At 42.5% G+C, this 19,937-nt stretch overlaps 1 protein-coding gene across 2 annotated transcripts in view; it reads right to left on the reverse strand.

Moving 5' to 3' along the window:
- The window catches only part of LOC129827969 (platelet-derived growth factor C-like), a 95,035-nt gene that overhangs the window by 50,754 nt on the left and 24,344 nt on the right, over positions 1–19,937 (reverse strand). For both annotated transcript variants that reach the window (XM_055889289.1, XM_055889290.1), the window contains exon 2: positions 7,717–7,912. In XM_055889289.1, the coding sequence (XP_055745264.1) occupies positions 7,717–7,912 (196 nt within the window). The remainder of the gene's footprint in view (positions 1–7,716; positions 7,913–19,937) is intronic.

Consider the following 19,937-nt stretch of genomic DNA (forward strand, 5'->3'; position numbering starts at 1 on the left):
AAATAAAAGATCATGATGGGTGAAAGAACACAGACACTGGACAGAGGAAGGTTGGAAATAAGTGTTGTGAACCAACGAATCTAAGTTTGAGGTGTTCGGATCCCAAATAATAACGTTCGTGAGACGCAGAAAAATGAAAAGTTGCTGGAGGAGTGCTTGACGCCATCTGTCAAGCATGGTGGAGGCAATGTGATGGTCTGGGGGTGCTTTGGTGGTGGTCAAGTGGGAGATTTGTACAGGGTAAAAGGGATCTTGGAGTGATAGCCTTCCTTCTTCATTTTGCAGTGCCATACCTTGTGGACGGTGCTTAATTGGAGCCAATTTCCTCCTACAACAGGACAATGACCTAAAGCACAGCTCCAAACTATGCAATAACTATTTAGGGAAGAAGCAGTCAGCTGGTATTCTGTCTATAATGGAGTGGCCAGCACAGTCACCAGATCTCAACCCTATTGATCTGTTGTGGGAGTATCTTGACCGTATGGTACGTAAGAAGTGCCCATCAAGCCAATCCAAATTGTGGGAGGTGCTTCAGGAAGCATGGGGTGAAATCTCTTCAGATTACCTCAACAAATTGACAACTAGAATGCCAAAGGTCTGCAAGGCTGTAATTGCTGCAAATGGAGGATGCTTTGACGAAAGCAATGTTTGAAGAACACAATTATTATTTCAATTAAAAATCATTATTTATAACCTAGTCAACATCTTGACTATATTTCCTATTCATTTTGCAACTAATTTCATGTATGTTTTCATGGAAAACAAGGACATTTCTAAGTGACCCCAAACTTTTGAAAGGTAGTGTAAATGGTGAGAAATACTCAGTCTGAAGCCATTCGGCTATGAGTTTCTCAGCCCTATAAGGATACAAGTTATATCAGCTTAAAAAAGGGTTTATTTACAACCTCTGGGGTATAAGATGTTAAGAATGGTGTTATAGGAGAGTCTGAAATTAATTAAATACCCTAAGCTATGTTCAATGTCAGCAGCAATTTCCAATGACAAATGCTTAGTCTGAAGCCAGTCGGCTATGGGTTTCACTGCCCTATAATAATGATACAAGTTATATCACCTTAAAAAGGGTTTATTTACAACCTCTGGGATATAACATGTTGGGTAAAGTGCTATAGGAGAGTCTGACATACTTGAGTTCAGTCTTTGCCAATGAGAACAAAGAGGGGCCTAGCTCCGTCCTTCATGACTGGGAAAATCCTCGATTCTAGGCCGTAGAAAATCCTACATCATCTCATTAGATCAGAACAGAATGGATCAATAGTGATTCATGTTACTTGTTTGCATCCTAAAAAAAAAGGATAGTGTGTTATCCAGAAAAATGTGTGTCTACCCATATGACGTGGATCATTGTCAGGTTATTTGATATAAGCTTCATTAACAAAGGAACACCATGGTTGTAATAATAAACAGGTCGTTTGTAAATGTGTAAAATGTGTTGGTTTTGGATTCACACTGGTAAGTTAACCCTCTGTATAATTTACGGAAGTTTTCTGAATAACTGGTCAGGGAATAGCACTTTCCATTCACCTTCAGGAAACATTGATGTAAGGCTTGACCACACCTGTAGAGACTAATTCTATTCGTTACCCCATTGTTGCGTGTCCACTGTTCACTAGACACACAAAATCTGCTGAAATACTTCTTGTACATATTTGCACGAATTGAGTGTGAGATTGTGTTGACACTGCTCAACGGCCTCGTGACACAAAGCCATTGCGACCATCGAAGGTCAAGTTAGCAGTGGTCAACATTGATACAGCTCGACGTTACAATACAGAAACAGACTTACGGTGTGAAAAGTCAAGTAGGGACCTGTCAGTCCTACAGGAAACCAGCATAACGCCGACATAATCTCTTCACTTCAGAACACCATTACACACTACAGGGGAGAAATTATCAATGTAGGAGAACAACCACATAACAAAAGAGGGTGCAACCAAGCCCGCCTGCCATCTCGCCAGCCACAGTCTGCTGCCTCCAGAGAGGATTCACCCAGACAGTACTCAGCCAATACTTCAGGAGCTACAGATGTAACCAAGTACCTGATACGTTGTGAAAATGGTGAGTTAGATTTACATTACATTTTAGTCATTTAGCAGACGCTCTTATCCAGAGCGACTTACAAGTACATACATTCATACTTTTTTTTTTTTTTTGTACTTCTGGCCTTCTGAAGTTTGACGACCACCCAGAAAACTATTGGGCCTGGAAATCATCCTTCCTTAGCAGCACCCATGACTTAAATCTGACAACCAGAGAAGAGCTGGACCTACTCTCCAAATGGCTGAGTCATCTGAGCAGGCCAAGAGAATAAGATAGGTGCATGTACACAACGCAACAGCAGGGCACACAATTCTATGGCAGAGACTTGAAGACTGCTAAGGTTCACCTGAAGAAATTGAAGACGCACTTCTGAAGAAAATTGAAGATTTCCGAGGATAACATACAAAGACAACCAGAAGCTGAGAGCTTGGGGACCTGCTTCTAGAGCTGGAGTCAATCCTATCATAGAGAAGCTTCCTACAGCGTCAAAATACAATGAAGATAAATAGGGTTGCATTCCCACCTTTTTCCTTCTTTGCCAAGTTCATCCTAAACCAAGCAAAGCCACACAATGTTCCAAGTCTTGCCTTCTTGAATGTGAGGCTATAGCTCTTCAAAGACTGAGAACCCACCTATGAAGCACAACAAAACACAGAACACCGGTGTCCATAAGGAAGACAGAAGTCTCATCTGAGTCTGAAGCCAACCAGACTCTCAGGGAAGAAAGTTGAGGACCCAAACAGTGTTGTTGCACAACAATAATCATCCGATGAGAAAATGCTGCAGTTTCAGGAGCAAGATACTAGATAAGCTTAAGTCTAGTCTCAAGGACAAACACATATTACAGATTCTGTGGTTCAACCAGTCATCTCACAAAAGATGGTGGGAAAGGGGTGCTGTGCAAAGAATGTGACAGTGATAGACATCCATCCATGCTGCATCCGGGGCCAGCCTCGTGGAGAACAGAAAACTCTGCTACCATCATGGCGGAAAGCAAGAGAGCGCAACACTTGCAGTAACCTCAAAGTGTACTGAGATCTGTGGAGACGCATTCAGCTCTAGGTCATGCTCCAAGATATGCTAAGACAAAGTGTATCCCGCAGGCCATAGACAGACAAAGGCGTTCAGAACATACGCTGTCTTAGACGAACAAAGTAACAAGTCTTTAGCAAGAACCAAGTTCTTCGACTTCTTTGCTGTCCGAGGCGATTCCGCTCCATACACTCTGAAGACATGTTCAGCAGTTGTGGAGACATCTGGGAGGAGCGCAAGCAACTACATCTTCGAGTCAATGGACGGCAAGACAGTGTTCACTCTCATCACTCACATAGAATTGGACATGATGCCAGACGACAGATCAGAGAACCCCCTCACCTGAAGTTGCACGTCATCACCCTCATCTGAAGCCAGTCACAGACAAGATTCCAGTACTCTTCCCAGGCCCAAGCAGAAGGAGGATTGCTGTAAGAGATCTACTGAGAATGCACAGAATCAGAGATCAGTACAATAGGCCGCACAAAGCACACTACCCGGATTGTCTAGACCTAGGCTGGTTCATCATCGGGGAGTTACGCATGTCTGGACGGAGCTCACAAACTAGCGAAAGTGAGCCTTCACAAAACAAACGTGCTACACAATGGACGCACATCATTCCTTAGCCCTTGCGCTAACAGCATCCAGATCAAAGAGAGACTGGTTAACACAACACTGTGCCAAGGGACCACAGAGCTGGATGGAGGCCGCCATCCCAACCAGAGATAGACGACCTCGGAAGTGTTTGAAGGAATACAACGATGACAAGTCGGCCCCATCTGTCAAAGATCACATCTTCCCACGAAATCATGGACAGGGAATTCTTCATGGACGAGTTGAACAGCTGGGTTTGAGAAGATTCTTCTCTATCCGAGGACCTGTGAAGCAACTCCACTCAGGTCCTGGCACAAACTACATTGGAGCCTGCAAAGAGCTGAAGATCAGCACAGGGGACTGAGTACTTATATTCAAGATCAAGGATGCACAGGGACCTCCTATCCTCCTCATGTGTCACATATGGGAAGAGCTTGGGAGAGGACGTTGGGAGTCGCTCACTGCATTTTGGATGACATGCTCTTGGAACACACAGTTCTCACCACACTAATGGCTGAAGTCATAGCCATCATGAACGCTCAATCCTTAGTTCCAGTGTCTACAGATCTGGAGATGCCAGCAGTCCTGACACCTGCAATGCTGCTGACACAGAAGAATAAAATAACAGCACCCCCAGGCGACTTTGACCTCAAAGATCTCTACAGCAAGCAATGGAAACAAGTTCACAGTCTCGCAGACACATTTTGGAGATGGAGACAAGAATACCTGGTGACTCTCCAGTCACACAGAAAAAGGCAAGTTGGAGATGTCATCTTACTGAAGGACACTCAGGTCCACAGAAACGAATGGCCTGTTGGACTCGTCATCAAAACTGTACCCAGCAGTGACAAAAGTTTGAAAGGTTGAAGTCAAAGCCATGAGTCAGGGCACCCTTAAGGTGTACTTCAGACCTGTCTCCGAAGTCATCCTACTCCTTAAAAAAGTGATATAAAAGTGATTTTTTTATTTCACCTTTATTTACCCAGTTAGGCTTGGTTGAGAACAAGTTCTCATTTGCAACTGAGACCTGGCCAAGATAAAGCCAAGCAGTTTGACACATACAACAACGCAGAGTTACACATGGAATAAACAAGCATACAATCAATAATACAGTAGAAAAAGTATATATACAGCATGTGCAAATGAGGTAGGATAAGAGAGGTAAGGCAATAAATAGGCCAGTAAGTAATTACAATATAGCAATTAAACACTGGAATTATAGAATGTGCAGAAGATGAATGTGCAAGTAGAAATACTGGGGTGCAAAGGAGCAAGATAAATAAATAATATACAGTATGGAGATGAGGTATTTGGATGGGCTATGTACAGATGGGCTATGTACAGGTGCAGTGATCTGTGAGCTACTCTGACAGCTGGTGCTTAAAGCTAGTGAGGGATATAAGAGTCTCCAGCTTTAGTGGTTTTTGCAGTTCATTCCAGTCATTGGCAGCAGAGAACTGGAAGGAGAGGCGGCCAAAGGAATAATTGGCTTTGGGGGTGACCAGAGAGATATACCTGCTGGAGTGCTTGCTACGGGTGGGTGATGCCATGGTGACCAGTGAGCTGAGATAAGGCGGGGCTTTACCTAGCAGAGACTTGTAGATGACCTGGAGCCAGTGGGTTTGGCGACGAGTATGAAGCGAGGGCCAGCCAACGAGAGCGTACAGGTCGCAGTGGTGGGTGGTATATGGGGCGGCTTTGGTGACAAAACGGATGGCACTGTGATATACTGCATTCAATTTGTTGAGTAGAGTGTTGGAGGCTATTTTGTAAATGACATCGCCGAATTCGAAGATCGGTAGGATGGTCAGTTTTACAAGGGTATGTTTGGCAGCATGAGTGGAGGATGCTTTGTTGCAAAATAGGAAGCCGATTCTAGATTTAATTTTGGATTGGATATGCTTAATTTGAGTCTGGAAGAAGAGTTCACAGTCTAACCTAACGCCTAGGTATTTGTAGTTGTCCACATATTCTAAGTCTGAACCGTCCAGAGTAGTGATGCTGGGCGGGTTCAGGCAGCGATCGGTTGAAGAGCATGTATTTAGTTTTACTTGCATTTAAGCAGTTGGAGGCCACGGAAGGAGAGTTGTATGGCATTGAAGCTCGTCTGGAGCTCAGTTAACAGTGTCCAAAGAAGGGCCAGATGTATACAGAATGGTGTCGTCTGCCTAGAGGTGGATCAAAGAATCACCAGCAGCAAGAGCGACATCATTGATGTATACAGAGAAGAGAGTCGGCCCAAGAATTGAAGCCTGTGGCACCCCCATAGAGACTGCCAGGGGTTCGGACAGCAGGCCCTCCGATTTGACACACTGAACTCTATCAGAGAAGTAGTTGGTGAACCAGGCGAGGCAATCATTTGAGAAACCAAGGCTGTTGAGTCTGCCAATAAGAATGTTGTGATTGACAGGGTCGAAAGCCTTAGCCAGGTAGATGAATACGGCTGCACAGTAATGTGTCTTATCGATGGCGGTTATGATATCGTTTAGGACCTCAGCGTGGCTGAGGTGCACCCATGACCAGCTCTGAAACCAGATTGCATAGCGGAGAAGGTACGGTGGGATTCGAAAAGGTCGGTAATCTGTTTGTTGACTTGGCTTTCGAAGACCTTAGAAAGGCAGGGTAGATATAGGTCTGTAGCAGTTAGGGCCTAGAATGTCTCCCCCTTTGAAGACGGGCATGACCGCGGCAGCTTTCCAATCTATGGGGATCTCAGACGATACGAAAGAGAGGTTGAACAGGCTAGTAATAGGGGTTGCAAAAATATCGGCAGATCATTTTAGAAAGAGAGGGTCCAGATTGTCTAGGCATATTGTATTTAAACTAAGTGAGGACTGTTCTGATAACTATATGTCTATCTATACATAGTATTATAGTGCTCTATTGCGCTACTCTGTCATCTAGTGGCAAACATGGGTACTGTAGCTTTAAATCAACTAACTTCGTGTTCAGAGCTCATTCCAACGGAAACATACAGATAAGCTTGATGTTCCTTACCTACTAAGCCTTGGATAAAGATAAGTCTTTAAGTAGGCACCTTTGGTTTTGGAGTCATTAGTACATGCTTTCGTTATTTCAAGCTGTGCTTTCTAAAAGATTTACATTTTAAAATGTTTTTTTCCTAGGCTTTAGGGTCGCGATGTTGCTAAGCTAATGTGTGCTAACTAATCACCATAGGAGAATACATTGGGTGTCAGCATGTTAGCTATCTTTGACACGCAACTTAGCTTCCTTTACTTTATATGGTTGTGTATCTGGCTAATGTGAGTGCCTAGGTATCTCTATGTTACAAGATGATACCGTTGTAATTATGTTATATGTATACCTAATATGTGTATTGCTGTTTTAGTCATTTTGTGGCACTTTTCCAGTCAGGTAAATTGTCATCCTTTCTGCAATGTCATGTTGACTACCTAGGCCTATTGTATTGTTAGCTCGTGATGGTTCATGCAGGAGTCTATTCTTTGTGTACGCATTTATGTATGAATGTGTACAAATCATTTTCTAATAATATTTTCTTTATTCTGTACTTGACAGTTTTGCAAGAATCATCTCACTAAACATTAAAAATGGTACTCCTTCCTCCGGGGTCTTTATTGGGAGTTATAAGCTGTCTGCCAAGCTTTATACTTACACATTGTGAGGGCAGAACACTCGATTCTACTTCACAATAACAGCACTTACATTTGACCGAGGCAGCTCAAGCAGGGCACAGATTTGACGAACTGACTTGCTGGAAAGGTGGCATCCTATGACAATGCCATGGTGAAAGTCAATGAGCTCTTCAGTAAGGCCATTCTACTGCCAATGTTTGTCTATGGAGATTGCATGGCTGTGTGCTCCATTTTATACACCTGTCAGCAACGGGTGTGGCCGAAATAGCCAAAACCACTCATTTGAAGGGGTGTCCACATCCTTTTCTATATATAGTGTAGCTATGTTGTCTATATGTTGCATTTGTAATATAAATCGTAGTTGTATTCACAATATGTTATAGGCATATTTCATATGGGTTTACGCTTATGATCTTACTTGCATATTCCATCCTCTGGGTCTTCCAGGCCAAACCTCTCGTCGAAGGATAACTGGATTCTCATGTTGTCATTGGAGGCCACTAGTCTCCAGACCATCACGGTACTCCTGGGGTAGGTGAGTGGGAAGTCCGGACTATGGATCACTCCCTCTCCTGTGACGGGGACCATCTTCTCATGCTGGGAATCTTGGACTCCTTGGAAAAACATTTGGGAAATGTTACTTTTATATTATGTTTACATTGGTAGAAGAGTTGTTTGAGATAAGATGAAACATTGTGTAAAGATGAATAGGAATGGTCAACTTCATCCCTGCTGGGGTTGTAATTGTGGTTTATTAAAGATGTTGGCCATTTCAGGACATGGTAGAAACCTACTGATGCACAAGGCTAAGAAAAAAAAAAACTGTTTTTGGATGGCAATGTATTGGAATAATGAAATGCCATACTTACAACAATAAACCTTGTATCCATTTTTGGGAAATGCAAATGGGGTGGCAGCCCCACAACCTCCAATATAATACAATGTAAACACAGGAAAAAAGTCATGATGATACAGAAGTAAAAATATCTCTGAGGAAAGAGGAAGAATGCACAGACTGTTCTGCCAGGCTAAATATGCGAACACTGAACTGATAAAGAATAATTTATTCGACAGAAGCTATGAGTTACCAGCTAAATTGCTTCTTTATTAAATATTGATCGCCAGAGCCTCTGATAATATTTTAAAAGTAATAAAGTATAACTTAATAAATGGTTATGAGACCTCTGTATTGAAATGTGGACACGGTCTTATGTTCTGCCAACGCAGCACTGTTTCAGAGAGTTGATGTGGATCAATGAAATAATCCTCAAAGGAATTGACACACACTAAGTTTTTACTCACGAGAAGTTGGTTTTGGCTGGTAAGAGCGCAAGTATGAAACTAGGGAAGAAGCATGGAACATGTAAGGTCTGCTTGCAATGTCATTCTCACTATAGTCTCTGTGACAAATAATCTACTTTTGTTGAAGGAAAAAAAGAAATTAAAACATTTAAATGGTCAGAGGGGCAAACTCTAAAGCAGGGTCACTTATGATTGGGTCCGTCATACTGTATATGAGGGGGCCAAAAGAACTGTTCCAGTTTGCCATTCGACATAGTAAAGCATCAGTCCACTGCCGAAACACTGATCACAATATCTATTAAGCTTCATTTATTTAGTGAAGTAAATAATTGCCTGAACACTACCGTTTGACAAAAGATCAAGTGTTGCTTCAAGAAGCACGTGTCCTTCCCTATAGGGGCAAAGTATTTGAGTGACTTTTACAACCACAGCAGAAGAAGAAAAAACATCTCAAAGCTTCCCTAAAGAAGCACCTCTCCGAGACACTATCATTTACACAAATCTCTCACCGCTGTCAGCGGTTCCTTTCAACAACAAAAAATGACAGCTACAACACACTGTGATTCAGTATCTTGTCTCCATAAACTCCTAGAAGGACTCAACGAGCTACCCACAACGGGCCGGTTCCCCCCGGGACCTGCGGCCAAGGGGTCTTAAATCACACCTCTCACGCTGCCCCTCTCTCCATCAGGGCCAGTCACCTCAAGGAGAATACACTGTCAATAATGTGTCTGTCTGCCAGCCTACCGGCCCAAAATTCACTGCCTGCCTCCCACCTGACCACCCACCACGACAATAATAGCGAGCTGAGCCAATCTCCTAAGAAACAGTGTTGTTATGATGTCACATACAGATGTGTCAGGGAGATCGGCTTTAAAAACAGGCAACTTTGAGAAATAAGAGGAAAGTAAGCTTTTCCAGATGAACAATTGGATTTTAATTGCGCAGGATAGCATTTCCGTTCTCTAATCAAGAGTCAGGCAAAGGGAGACTGTGCAGAACCGTCTCACAAATCTTACATCTTGTCATGTTAGTATGATTTAACAAGGAAGGGTAGGCTATACATCTGTAACAGAAGTGGTTTCTGCCAGTGTTGGTCAGATGCCCCCAGATCACTTTTACAGGGCGCAGTAGCAGGGAGTTTTCCCCGAGTGCTGACTGCGTTGTCTGGACAACGTTGCTGACCAAGGGAGTCGTCGACAACAGAAAGACATTGTGTGTAAGTGTCTGATCCAAGATCCAACTCGATTTGATCCACTGCGATACAGGTTGTACATCTGGCACGAAATACAGTGCTGTCAACCACAAATATGAAATAAATAATGGGGATGACACAGCTTGGTGAGATAACACATCAGACACCGTCAAAAGATTTTGATGTTTCCATTTAGGGTTGGTGGCACGCCAGGTAGGAAAAGGAGAGAATTACGTGAGACACAAATTATAACGCATGTCAAGACTTCTCAATGAAGCCGGTTCTTTCACTGAAGTAAAATTTTTTAAAAAACTTGGCTTCCAACACCAACCACAGCGAGGAAAAAGAAAAGCCACCTTGTTTGGGTAGGCAAGCTGTTGCAGCAAAATGATTCTTTCACTCCCCCGGAGATAGAAAACGGACAGTTTGTGCAATATCATTCCAGACAAAAAAGCCTATTACCCTTCAAGCGGTATTTCATGGCTGTACACCTCAGATACACCTCTTCCAGAAGGCAAAAAACCTTATGTTCTCAGTCAGAGATAAACAGATCATCCTTGTTGCGTCAGCCAACTTTTACTTGATGTCTTTGATGTCAATAAAAAAGGTTTTAGAGCTCTTTTCATCTGGGAGGTGCAAGTAACGGCATCATCGGGCCCATTTGATTGACTGCTCGCTTGCTAGTCATTGGTTGGCCGGCTATAAAACCAACAAGCCGATAGGCTCTTTAATCCTGTTAAGACTTTCCAGCACAATGGCATCTCTTTGATTACCTTCATACCTTCAGGACACAGAGGCTCATAAAATACATAATGATTGTGAAAATACGACCTCGAATGTACAGTACATGCGGCACAGAAAGAATAGTAGGATACACATGGTTTTACTGTAGGTGAACAACCAACCTCCTTTAAAAACATACTTGGTGCAATTATAAATATACACACGCATTCGGGAACTATTCCCAAACATAATTCCTTGGGGAAAATCAGCTAAATGCTGAATGGAATGCCTTTTTATGAAATGACAATCTGGCCTTACTGTCAGTGAGAGAGGGAAGGAGGGAAAAGGTGATGCCCGGATGAAAAGGTTTTTAGACACGTGGGAAGAAAAAGTGATATCCTACTCTGTCTACAAAACCAAAAGGGACATTATGTTACATGTTGAACTTTTTTTTAAATCGACAGTCTGATATACCATAGAAATCAAGTTCTATTTGCAGGTGCAAATGTCATCGGATGCATTTGCCGGTAGCCCACTGATGGTACAGTCACAGTGTGGTTTACTGTAAAACAATATGTACATCTTCTGTCATGTCTGTGTTAAAACATGAATTAGAACTATTCCCTTGAACAAGACATTAAAAAAATTTTTTTTTTAAATACAGCATGAGGCCACAAACCATCTTTGTATTACACACGCGCATTCCATTCAGGATTTAGCTGATTTTCCCCAAGGAATTATGTTTGGGAATGGTTCCCGAATGCGTGTGTCTATTTATAATTGCACCTAGTATGTTTTTAAAGGAGGTTGGTTGTTCACCTACATTAAAACCATGTGTATCCTACTATTCATTTCAACCACTTTCAACCTCCACTGTTTTAGTGGCACACACACACACGGTCCTCTAGGTCTGTCCATTTCTGTGTGAAAACCCATACTTCCAAATGACCTTTCTCTCCAGGTTAACCAATGTCACATAATGATCAGAGGCCCATCCCAGGAGTGAATTACCTCAAACATGACTTTTCCTTGACCCACTTTCTGCGAGGAAAGTATAACCACGATTATGGGAGTAAGTGAGTTTGAATAAATAGGACAAATAAATAAATATACATACACACAGTTGAAGTCGGAAGTTTATACACCTTAGCCAAATACATTTAAACTTAGTTTCACAATTCCTGACATTTAATCCTAGTCAAAATTCCGTTAGGTCAGCTAGGATCACCACTTTATATTAAGAATGTGAAATGTCAGAATAGTAGGAGAGAAATCATTCTATTTCAGCTTTTATTTCTTTCAATCACATTCCCAGTGGGTCAGAAGTTTACACACAGTGAATTAGTTTTTGGTAGCACTGCCTTTAAATTGTTTAACTTGGGTCAAACGTTCTGGGTAGCCTTCCACAAGCTTCCCACAATAATTTGGGTGAATTTTGGCCCATTCTGCCAGAGAGAGCTGGTGTAACGGAGTCAGGTTTGTAGGCCTCCTTGCTCGCACACGATTTTTCAGGCCGCTCAGCAAAGTAGAAGCCACTGCTCCAAAACCGCGTAAAAAAAAACAGACTACGGTTTGCAACTGCACATGAGGACAAAGACCGTACTTTTTGTTTTGGAGAAATGTCCTCTGGTCTGACGAAACAAAAATAAAACTGTTTGGCCATATTGACCATCAATATGTTAAAAGGGGGAGGCTTGCAAGCCGAACACCACCATCCCAACCGTGAAGCACGGGGATGGCACCATCATGTTGTGGGTTTGCTTTGCCGCAGGAGGGACTGGTGCACTCCACAAAATAGATGGCATCATGAGAACGGAAAATTACGTGGATATATTGAAGCAACATCTCAAGATATCAGTCAGGAAGTTAAAGCTTGGTCGCAAATGGGTCTTCCAAATGGACAATGACCACAAGCATACTTCCAAAGTTGTGGCAAAAAGGGCTTAAGGACAACAAAGTCAAGGTATTGGAGTGGCCATCACAAAGCCATGACCTCAAGCCTATAGAAAATGTGTGGGCAGAATTGAAAAAGCGTGTGCGAGCAAGGAGGCCTACAAACCTGACTCCGTTACACCAGCTCTGTCCGGCGGAATGGGCCAAAATTCACCCAAATTATTGTGGGAAGCTTGTGGAAGGCTACCCAGAACGTTTGACCCAAGTTAAACAATTTAAAGGCAGTTTGTCTTTGTACTTTGTTCACATGTTACTTGGTAAACCATTTGGGCCTATGCTAACACTATTAAACATTAACCTTGCGATGGCCAAAACAGAGGACAGTGAGTAAGTGCTCACATGAACGCACACACTGAGGGACATGAAGGGACACCCACACTAACATACAATTACCTACAGTCACAGTCCACAACACTTAAGTAGGTAGTTACACTCTGCATTCACATGGACAATCACACTCAGGAGCATGCACACCCACCCACAATGTAAAAAGGCACCCAGTGGACTTGGTGTATGCGTCCTATCACAATGGAAAATGAGATATAAAATCTGGCTATGCTGTTACATTACTAAATTCTCATGTTTTCATTATTATATCATGAATGTCACATTACAGAAAGCCTGTAGCAATGAGCTTATCTAACAGACATGGTGTAATATATGTCAGACATAACTTTTGCTTCCCTAGTAGACCAGCACAATTCATGTCAAACCACAACACACTTCAACTCTGACAAAATGGTAAGCATTCCGCTCAGAGATAAGGCAAGGTTCTCACAGAGGTTACATTCATTCTCAATTTCAGTTGGCAGTGGTCAAAGGTTAATTGTATCCAATTGCTATGGATTGCATTCACATGAGTTTACGCTTGTTAAGTGGACACGTAACAGTATTTTCACACGGAACAGCAATAAATCAGACATTTCAACACCGTGACACCTGCGCCCTCGACTGACTTGCCTCGGTTTCCGACGTCAAGCCGAAATCGGTCGTGACAGCAATTTCCCTTCCTATAAAACGACACGAGAATCATTAGGGTACTAAATCAAAATTGTTTTTAATTTGACCCGCGTTACCTGCTAATCAAAAGTCTCTATGAGTCCCTAAGCGACAGGGTCCAAGCCGCTTTGCACAGGTGATGAAACAATACCCAACAATTCATTCTCGTTTTTTCCCCCGCTGCTTTTGGGCCAAAGCCATGGCTCACACATCTGTTGCTTAAAGATTCCAGGGCCAGCTTTGGGCAATTTATTGCCTTCAGGTTTACAGTTGGTCAGGCAAAAATACGCCATAATACGGCATGGGATTTTTTCATACCACAAAAAATAACAACTGCTGCCATCTGTAATGATTCAATCTGACTGGCATATGCTTCTGTATGAGACCAAACATAAAGCGTAACCACTTAAAGTGCAGAGGTCACTGATGCTACTGTGGCGGCTGCTGAGGCAGGGATGACAGAGCACAGAAGCCTGGCTGAGTCATTGCACTGTATAGGCCTAAACACCCGCGTGCCTAGGCCTATACTGTTCATATCTGTTTGTAGTCCGAGTGTGTGTTTGTAGTAAGTGAGTGCATGTGTTGGTTTTAGTCCACAAAAGGCATCCTCATCCTACTAACTGCGTCTTCTAAACTTTTGACAAACCTTCAACTCACAACATTTTATCTCCTGGCAACATATGAAAACCACTATGGCTAGTGTCAAAGACAAAATCAAAGGTAAAAATCATTGAGATTTGATTGACAGCATGACTCACCCCTTTTGACACCCTGCGGCCATGGCTCATCTCCGTTCATTACTGACAGACATACCAGAGCAGACAAATACTGGAGACCTCCTAAGACTATCGACTATACGCCTCATGAACACAGTAGACTCACAGGTCGGGAAATCTTCAACAGTAACTTCAGCTGTAGATCAGGTTATACGCACCTGTAGGTTTCACAAAAAACGTGTACAGTTTTTTTTTGTCATGTTTTGACATTTGATTTCCTTCACTTGGACAGATGGAAAGAGGGAGGGAGGGAGGAAGAGAGAGAGAGCAAGGGCTTTTAAGAGAATAAGAAGCTAAATCTAAATAGCGGGATTTGAATGTTGATGGTCTGTCTGGAAGATCCAACACTCGGTAGAAGACCCGTTAGCCAGGACGCAGCTGATGTTGTAATAAAGTATTTTCTCTTTCAAAAATGCCTTTGGTCCAGTCACGAGAGTTTCACAATTAGAAGCCTACGGCCCTATAGTACAGTAAGCACCCTAGTCCAGTGTTCCCCAACCCTCGTCCTCGAGTACCCCCAACAGTACACCGTTTCATTGTAGCCCATGACAACTCAGTCAACTCATTAGGGGCTTGACAAGTTGAATCAGGTGTGCTTGTCCAGGGTTACAATAAAAATGTGTACTGTTGGGGGAACTCGGGGACCAGGGTTGGGAAACACAGCCCTAGTCCAGTAAAGTAAGCACCACACCACGTGAGGGAGACATCTCACCAGTCTACCTCAGATGTACTTCCCCCTTAGGCCCTCTGTGTCAAAACATGTGACCCAGGAGTGGCCATCTGTTAGCACGTCCTGCTGAATCATGGCAAAACATCTGCGGACGCTATCAAATCAAATTTGATAAACAGTGAAATGCTTAGTTACGGGCCCTTCCCAACAATGTAGAGAAAAAATACACAATGAGTAACGATAACTTGGCTATACACATGGGGTACCAGTAGCAAATCGATGTGCATGGGTACGAGGTAATTGAGGTAGATGTACATATATGTATGAATAAAGTGACTATGCAGCAGGATAGATAAAACAGTTGCAGCAGCATGTGATCAGTCGAAAGAGTTAGTGTAAAAAGGGTCCTTGCAGATATTTAAATAGTTAACCATTAGCTACCCAAACTATCTATTTAGCAGTCTTATGGCTTGGGGGGGGGGGTTGAAGCTGTTCAGGGTCCTGTTGGTTCCAGACTTGGTGCATCGGTACCACTTGCCATGTGGTAGCAGAGAGAACAGTCTATGACTTAGGTGACTGGAGTCAGACAATTTTTTGGTCCTTCCTCTGACATTGAGTGATATAGCCTCGCTACTGTATATAGCCTGAGGGCCCATGCCGGATCTTTTCAGCCACCTGAGGGGAATGAGGCGTTATGCCTTTTTCACGACTGTGTTGGTGTGTGTGGACCATGATAATTCCTTAGTTATCTGGACACAGAGGAACTTGAAGCTCTCAATCCGCTCCACAACAGCCCCCTTAAATTGGATGGGGGCATGCATGGCCCTCCGTTTCCTATAGTCCACGATCAGCTCCTTTGTCTTGTTGACGTCGAGGGAGAGGTTGTTGTCACCTCCTCCCTATAAGCTGACACATCGTCGTTAGTGAGCAGGCCAACCGCCGTCAAGTTGTCAGCAAACTTTAAGATGTTGTTGGAGTTGTGCGCGGCTACGCAGTCATGGGTGAACAGGGAGTACAGGAAGGGACTAAGCATGCACCCCTGAGAGCCACCCATGTTGGAGGGTCACCGTGGAGGTTGTGTTTTTGCCTACTATCACCACCTGGGGGCGGCCCGTCAGGAAGTCCAGGATCCAGTTGCAAAGGAAGGTGTTCAGTCCCAGGGTCCTGAGCTTAGTGTTGAGCTTGGAGGGCTCTATGGTGTTTAACACTGCGCTATAGTCAAAAAACAGCATTCTCACGTAGGTGTTCCTCTTGTCCAAGTGGGAGAGGGCAGTGGGGAGTGCAATAGAGAATGCGTCATCAATGGATCTGTTGGGACGTTATGCGAATTGAAGTGCGTCCAGGGTGTCTGTGATGATGGTGTTGATATGAGCCATTACCAGCCTTTCACATCTGTAGCCATGAAAAGCTTTGAGTGCCACGGGGCGATAGTAATTTAGACAGGTTACCTTGGCACAGGGACTGTTGGTCTGCTTGAAACATGTAGGTATTACAGACTGGTTCAGGGAGAGGTTAAAAATGTCAGTGAAGACACTTGCCACTTGGTCAGCGGTCAGTATGCATCCTGGTAATCCGTTTTGTGGTAATCCGTCTTGTAATCTTGAACAGCTGGCGCTCTCTTGCCTGGTTCGGTGTTGCTTGCCTCAAAGCAAGCATAGAAGCATAGCCTTTAGCTCAGTGCCTATGTTTCCTGTAACCCATGGATTCTGGTTGGGATATGCACTTATGGTCACTGTGGGGACGACGTCGTTGATGCACTTATTAATGAAGCATGTTTACTGATGTGGTAAACTCCTCAATGTGGTCTGATGAACCACGGAATATATTCCCAGGGTTCGTACAGACAGTGGCAAGTCAAATTCACGGATTTTCAAGTATTTTTCAAGCATTAATATTTATTTTCAAAGGCCATCAATTGTTTCTAGGTTGCCACCAGATGGCAGCCACAACCTCATGAAAAAACCCAACTAACTTACTATTCATCACTAAATTCTACTCAATAATACGTGTTTCACTACTTATTTACTACATACAGGAGTAGTAAGTCAGCACTGATGTTGACTTATTTCGTTATATGACCTGTAACTCAGTAAAATCTTTGAAATTGCTGCATTTATATTTTTGCTCAGTGTACATGCTAACAATATTAAATTGTCTTTATATTTCACAAACCTATAGGTCCCACAGGCTGTCCCAACATATAATAACATGAAAGTGAATTATAACAGTGTAAAAGGCTCGTAGTTCTCTAAAATGTTGTATTCTATACCCATTTAAAAGAGAAACAAGTTATTCATGTGTTTGACAAGATTAAACATTCTCTCAGGGGACCCTATTTAAATTTTAGGGGACCCCACCTGTCTCTGACCCCAAGTTTGGGAACCACTGTACTACTAACCTGTCTCCCTGCTTGCTTCAAGCATGAGCTTCTCTGTGATGGACTGATTTCTTTGGACGGACTTAATTTTCTTTTGCATTTATTAAGTCTCACATAATGAATAGCAATTACGCTAAATCATGAGTGTTACGTTGTTAGATATGGATAATAATGTAAAAGACTTCTGCTGGGAGTGACAGTGACAGCTTGTGAACTGTAACCAGTCCTCACATGCAAACATATTTTTTGGGACACTGTCAAAGTTGATATCTATATCTTGTTAGCTAAATCAAAGGCAGTCTAGTTATCCAAAAAGGTAGATCAGGCCATCCAAATGCTAAAACAAACTGCCATTGTTGCGGGTGGTCAGATTTGCCTTCATTTCTGCATTAGCTATGAGTAAATATCAAAAGATAATTCTTGTTTCACAGGATATGTAATAGGTTAGAAGGAGAATGGGAGGTTTGAGGCGTGCCTTACAAAACGCAGGGAGATAAGTCTAACCCTCTGTCTGGCTCAGCACCAGCCGGTATACAGACAGGCCACCTCTTTTTTTAAAGTTCCCTCCACAGCTGTAAGATCTTATGGCAGAGGCTGCGCCGGGCCCCTTTGTAGTCTGAAATGGGCAGCTGGATGTTTGGAGTAAATTACAGTTTTATCTGGGCAGGCCATATTGGCACACAGCTTGCCTCTCAAGATTCACATTCTGCTAAAGGCTGATTAGAGATCCAGGTTGTTGGATGGAGTTGGAGACTGAAGACAGACGGCTGATCGTAGACTCACTTTTTACATAGAAGCTCTCTTGGCCCCAAAACAGAAAACTCAATTTAAAAAAACCATCTTGAAATAGTTCACAGTGGAGGTCTTGATAACATGCAAACTTAATATCTAAGAGAGGTGGGTCGACCTTTTAATATTCTTGAGCACAGAAAGTGCACAACTTTGGGCTTTTATATCTTGGATTGCAGCTTGGACATTACCCGCATTCACACTCCGTAGAGAGCCTCAACTTCACACATCTGCCTCCCACAGTCCATTACTTGTAAGAATAGTTTAGAAATAAAAAGCTCTACTTGTGACTTCTCGCCAAAGTCCACACTTATTTCATTGGACTAAGTCATGCCCTTGAAAACAGGTAGCATTACAGCCATGAAGGAAAAACCACCTACGGTAGGCAGATATTGCAAAGTCGGGAAGTTTATGTTTGGTAACTGTAGGTACATCAAAAAAACTGAACTTCCGAGCAACCCTTTGATAAGCTTGGAGCTATGCAAGCGGATCTGGATGAAGCTTTTCAAACGGTCTAATGTGATTTTCAGCAGCGGCAAATTGAATGATTAATCCTAGCCGGGAAAGGGGAGACAAGCGCCAAAGAACATTTTAATCTGTGCAATTAAAAAAAACAAATGTTATGGCTTTGCTTTTGTCTCTAATATATAGATCTGCTTCTTTAAGAGGGTTCCCCTGTACTTCTAATTAATGGCCGCCCCGCCAGGCTCCCACAAGCCAGAGTTCAGCTGTCTGGAGAAGGGAAGCAGCATGGACATTGTTTGTACAGTACCACTCAAAGGTTTGGACACACCTACTCATTCAAGAGTTTCTTTATTTTTACTATTTTCTACATTGTAGAATAATAGTGAAGACATCAAAACTATGAAATAACACATACGGAATCATGTAGTAACCAATTTGTTTAAATAAATAAAAATAAATATATATGGAGAGAGAAAGAGATTCTTCCAAGTAACCACCCTTTGTCTTGATAGCTTTGCAAACTCTCAACCAGCTTCATGAGATAGTCACCTGGAATGCATTTCAATTAACAGGTGTGCCTTGTTAAAAGTTAATTTGTGGAATTTCTTTCATTCTTAAAATGCATTTGATCCAATCAGTTGTGTTGTGACAAGGTAGGGGTAGTATACAGAAGATTTACCAAATCGGGCTAAGACCAAGTCCATATTACGGCAAGAACAGCCTCAAATAAGCAGAGAAATGACAGTACATCATTAGTTTTAGACATAAAAGGTCAGTCAATTAAAACTCCACAATACTAACATTGACAGAGTGAAAAGAAGGAAAGAAAGCCTGAAAAGAAAGCCTGTACAGAATAAAAATATTCCAAAACATGGATCTGTTTGCAACAAGGCACTAAAGTAATATTACAAAACATTTGGCTTAGCAATTAACTTTTTCTCCTGAATACAAAAGGGTTGTGTTTGAGGCAAATCCAATACAACATACAGTGCCTTGCAAAAGTATTCATCCCCTTGGTATTTTTCCTATTTTGTTGCATTACAACCTGTAATGGATTTAATGTAATGGACATACACAAAATAGTCCAAACTGGTGAAGTGAAATGAAAAAAATGACTTGTTAAAAAAATAATCTGGTGTGTTCTTATGTTATCACCCCCCTTTGCTATGAAGCCCCAAAATACACTGCTCAAAAAAATAAAGGGAACACTTAAACAACACAATGTAACTCCAAGTCAATCACACTTCTGTGAAATCAAAATGTCCACTTAGGAAGCAACACTGATTGACAATAAATGTCACATGCTGTTGTGCAAATGGAATAGACAAAAGGTGGAAATTATAGGCAATTAGCAAAACACCCCCAAAAAAGGAGTGATTCTGCAGGTGGT

This window comes from Salvelinus fontinalis, chromosome 29 (assembly GCF_029448725.1).
Source record: "Salvelinus fontinalis isolate EN_2023a chromosome 29, ASM2944872v1, whole genome shotgun sequence".
Classification (NCBI taxonomy): Eukaryota; Metazoa; Chordata; class Actinopteri; order Salmoniformes; family Salmonidae; genus Salvelinus; species Salvelinus fontinalis.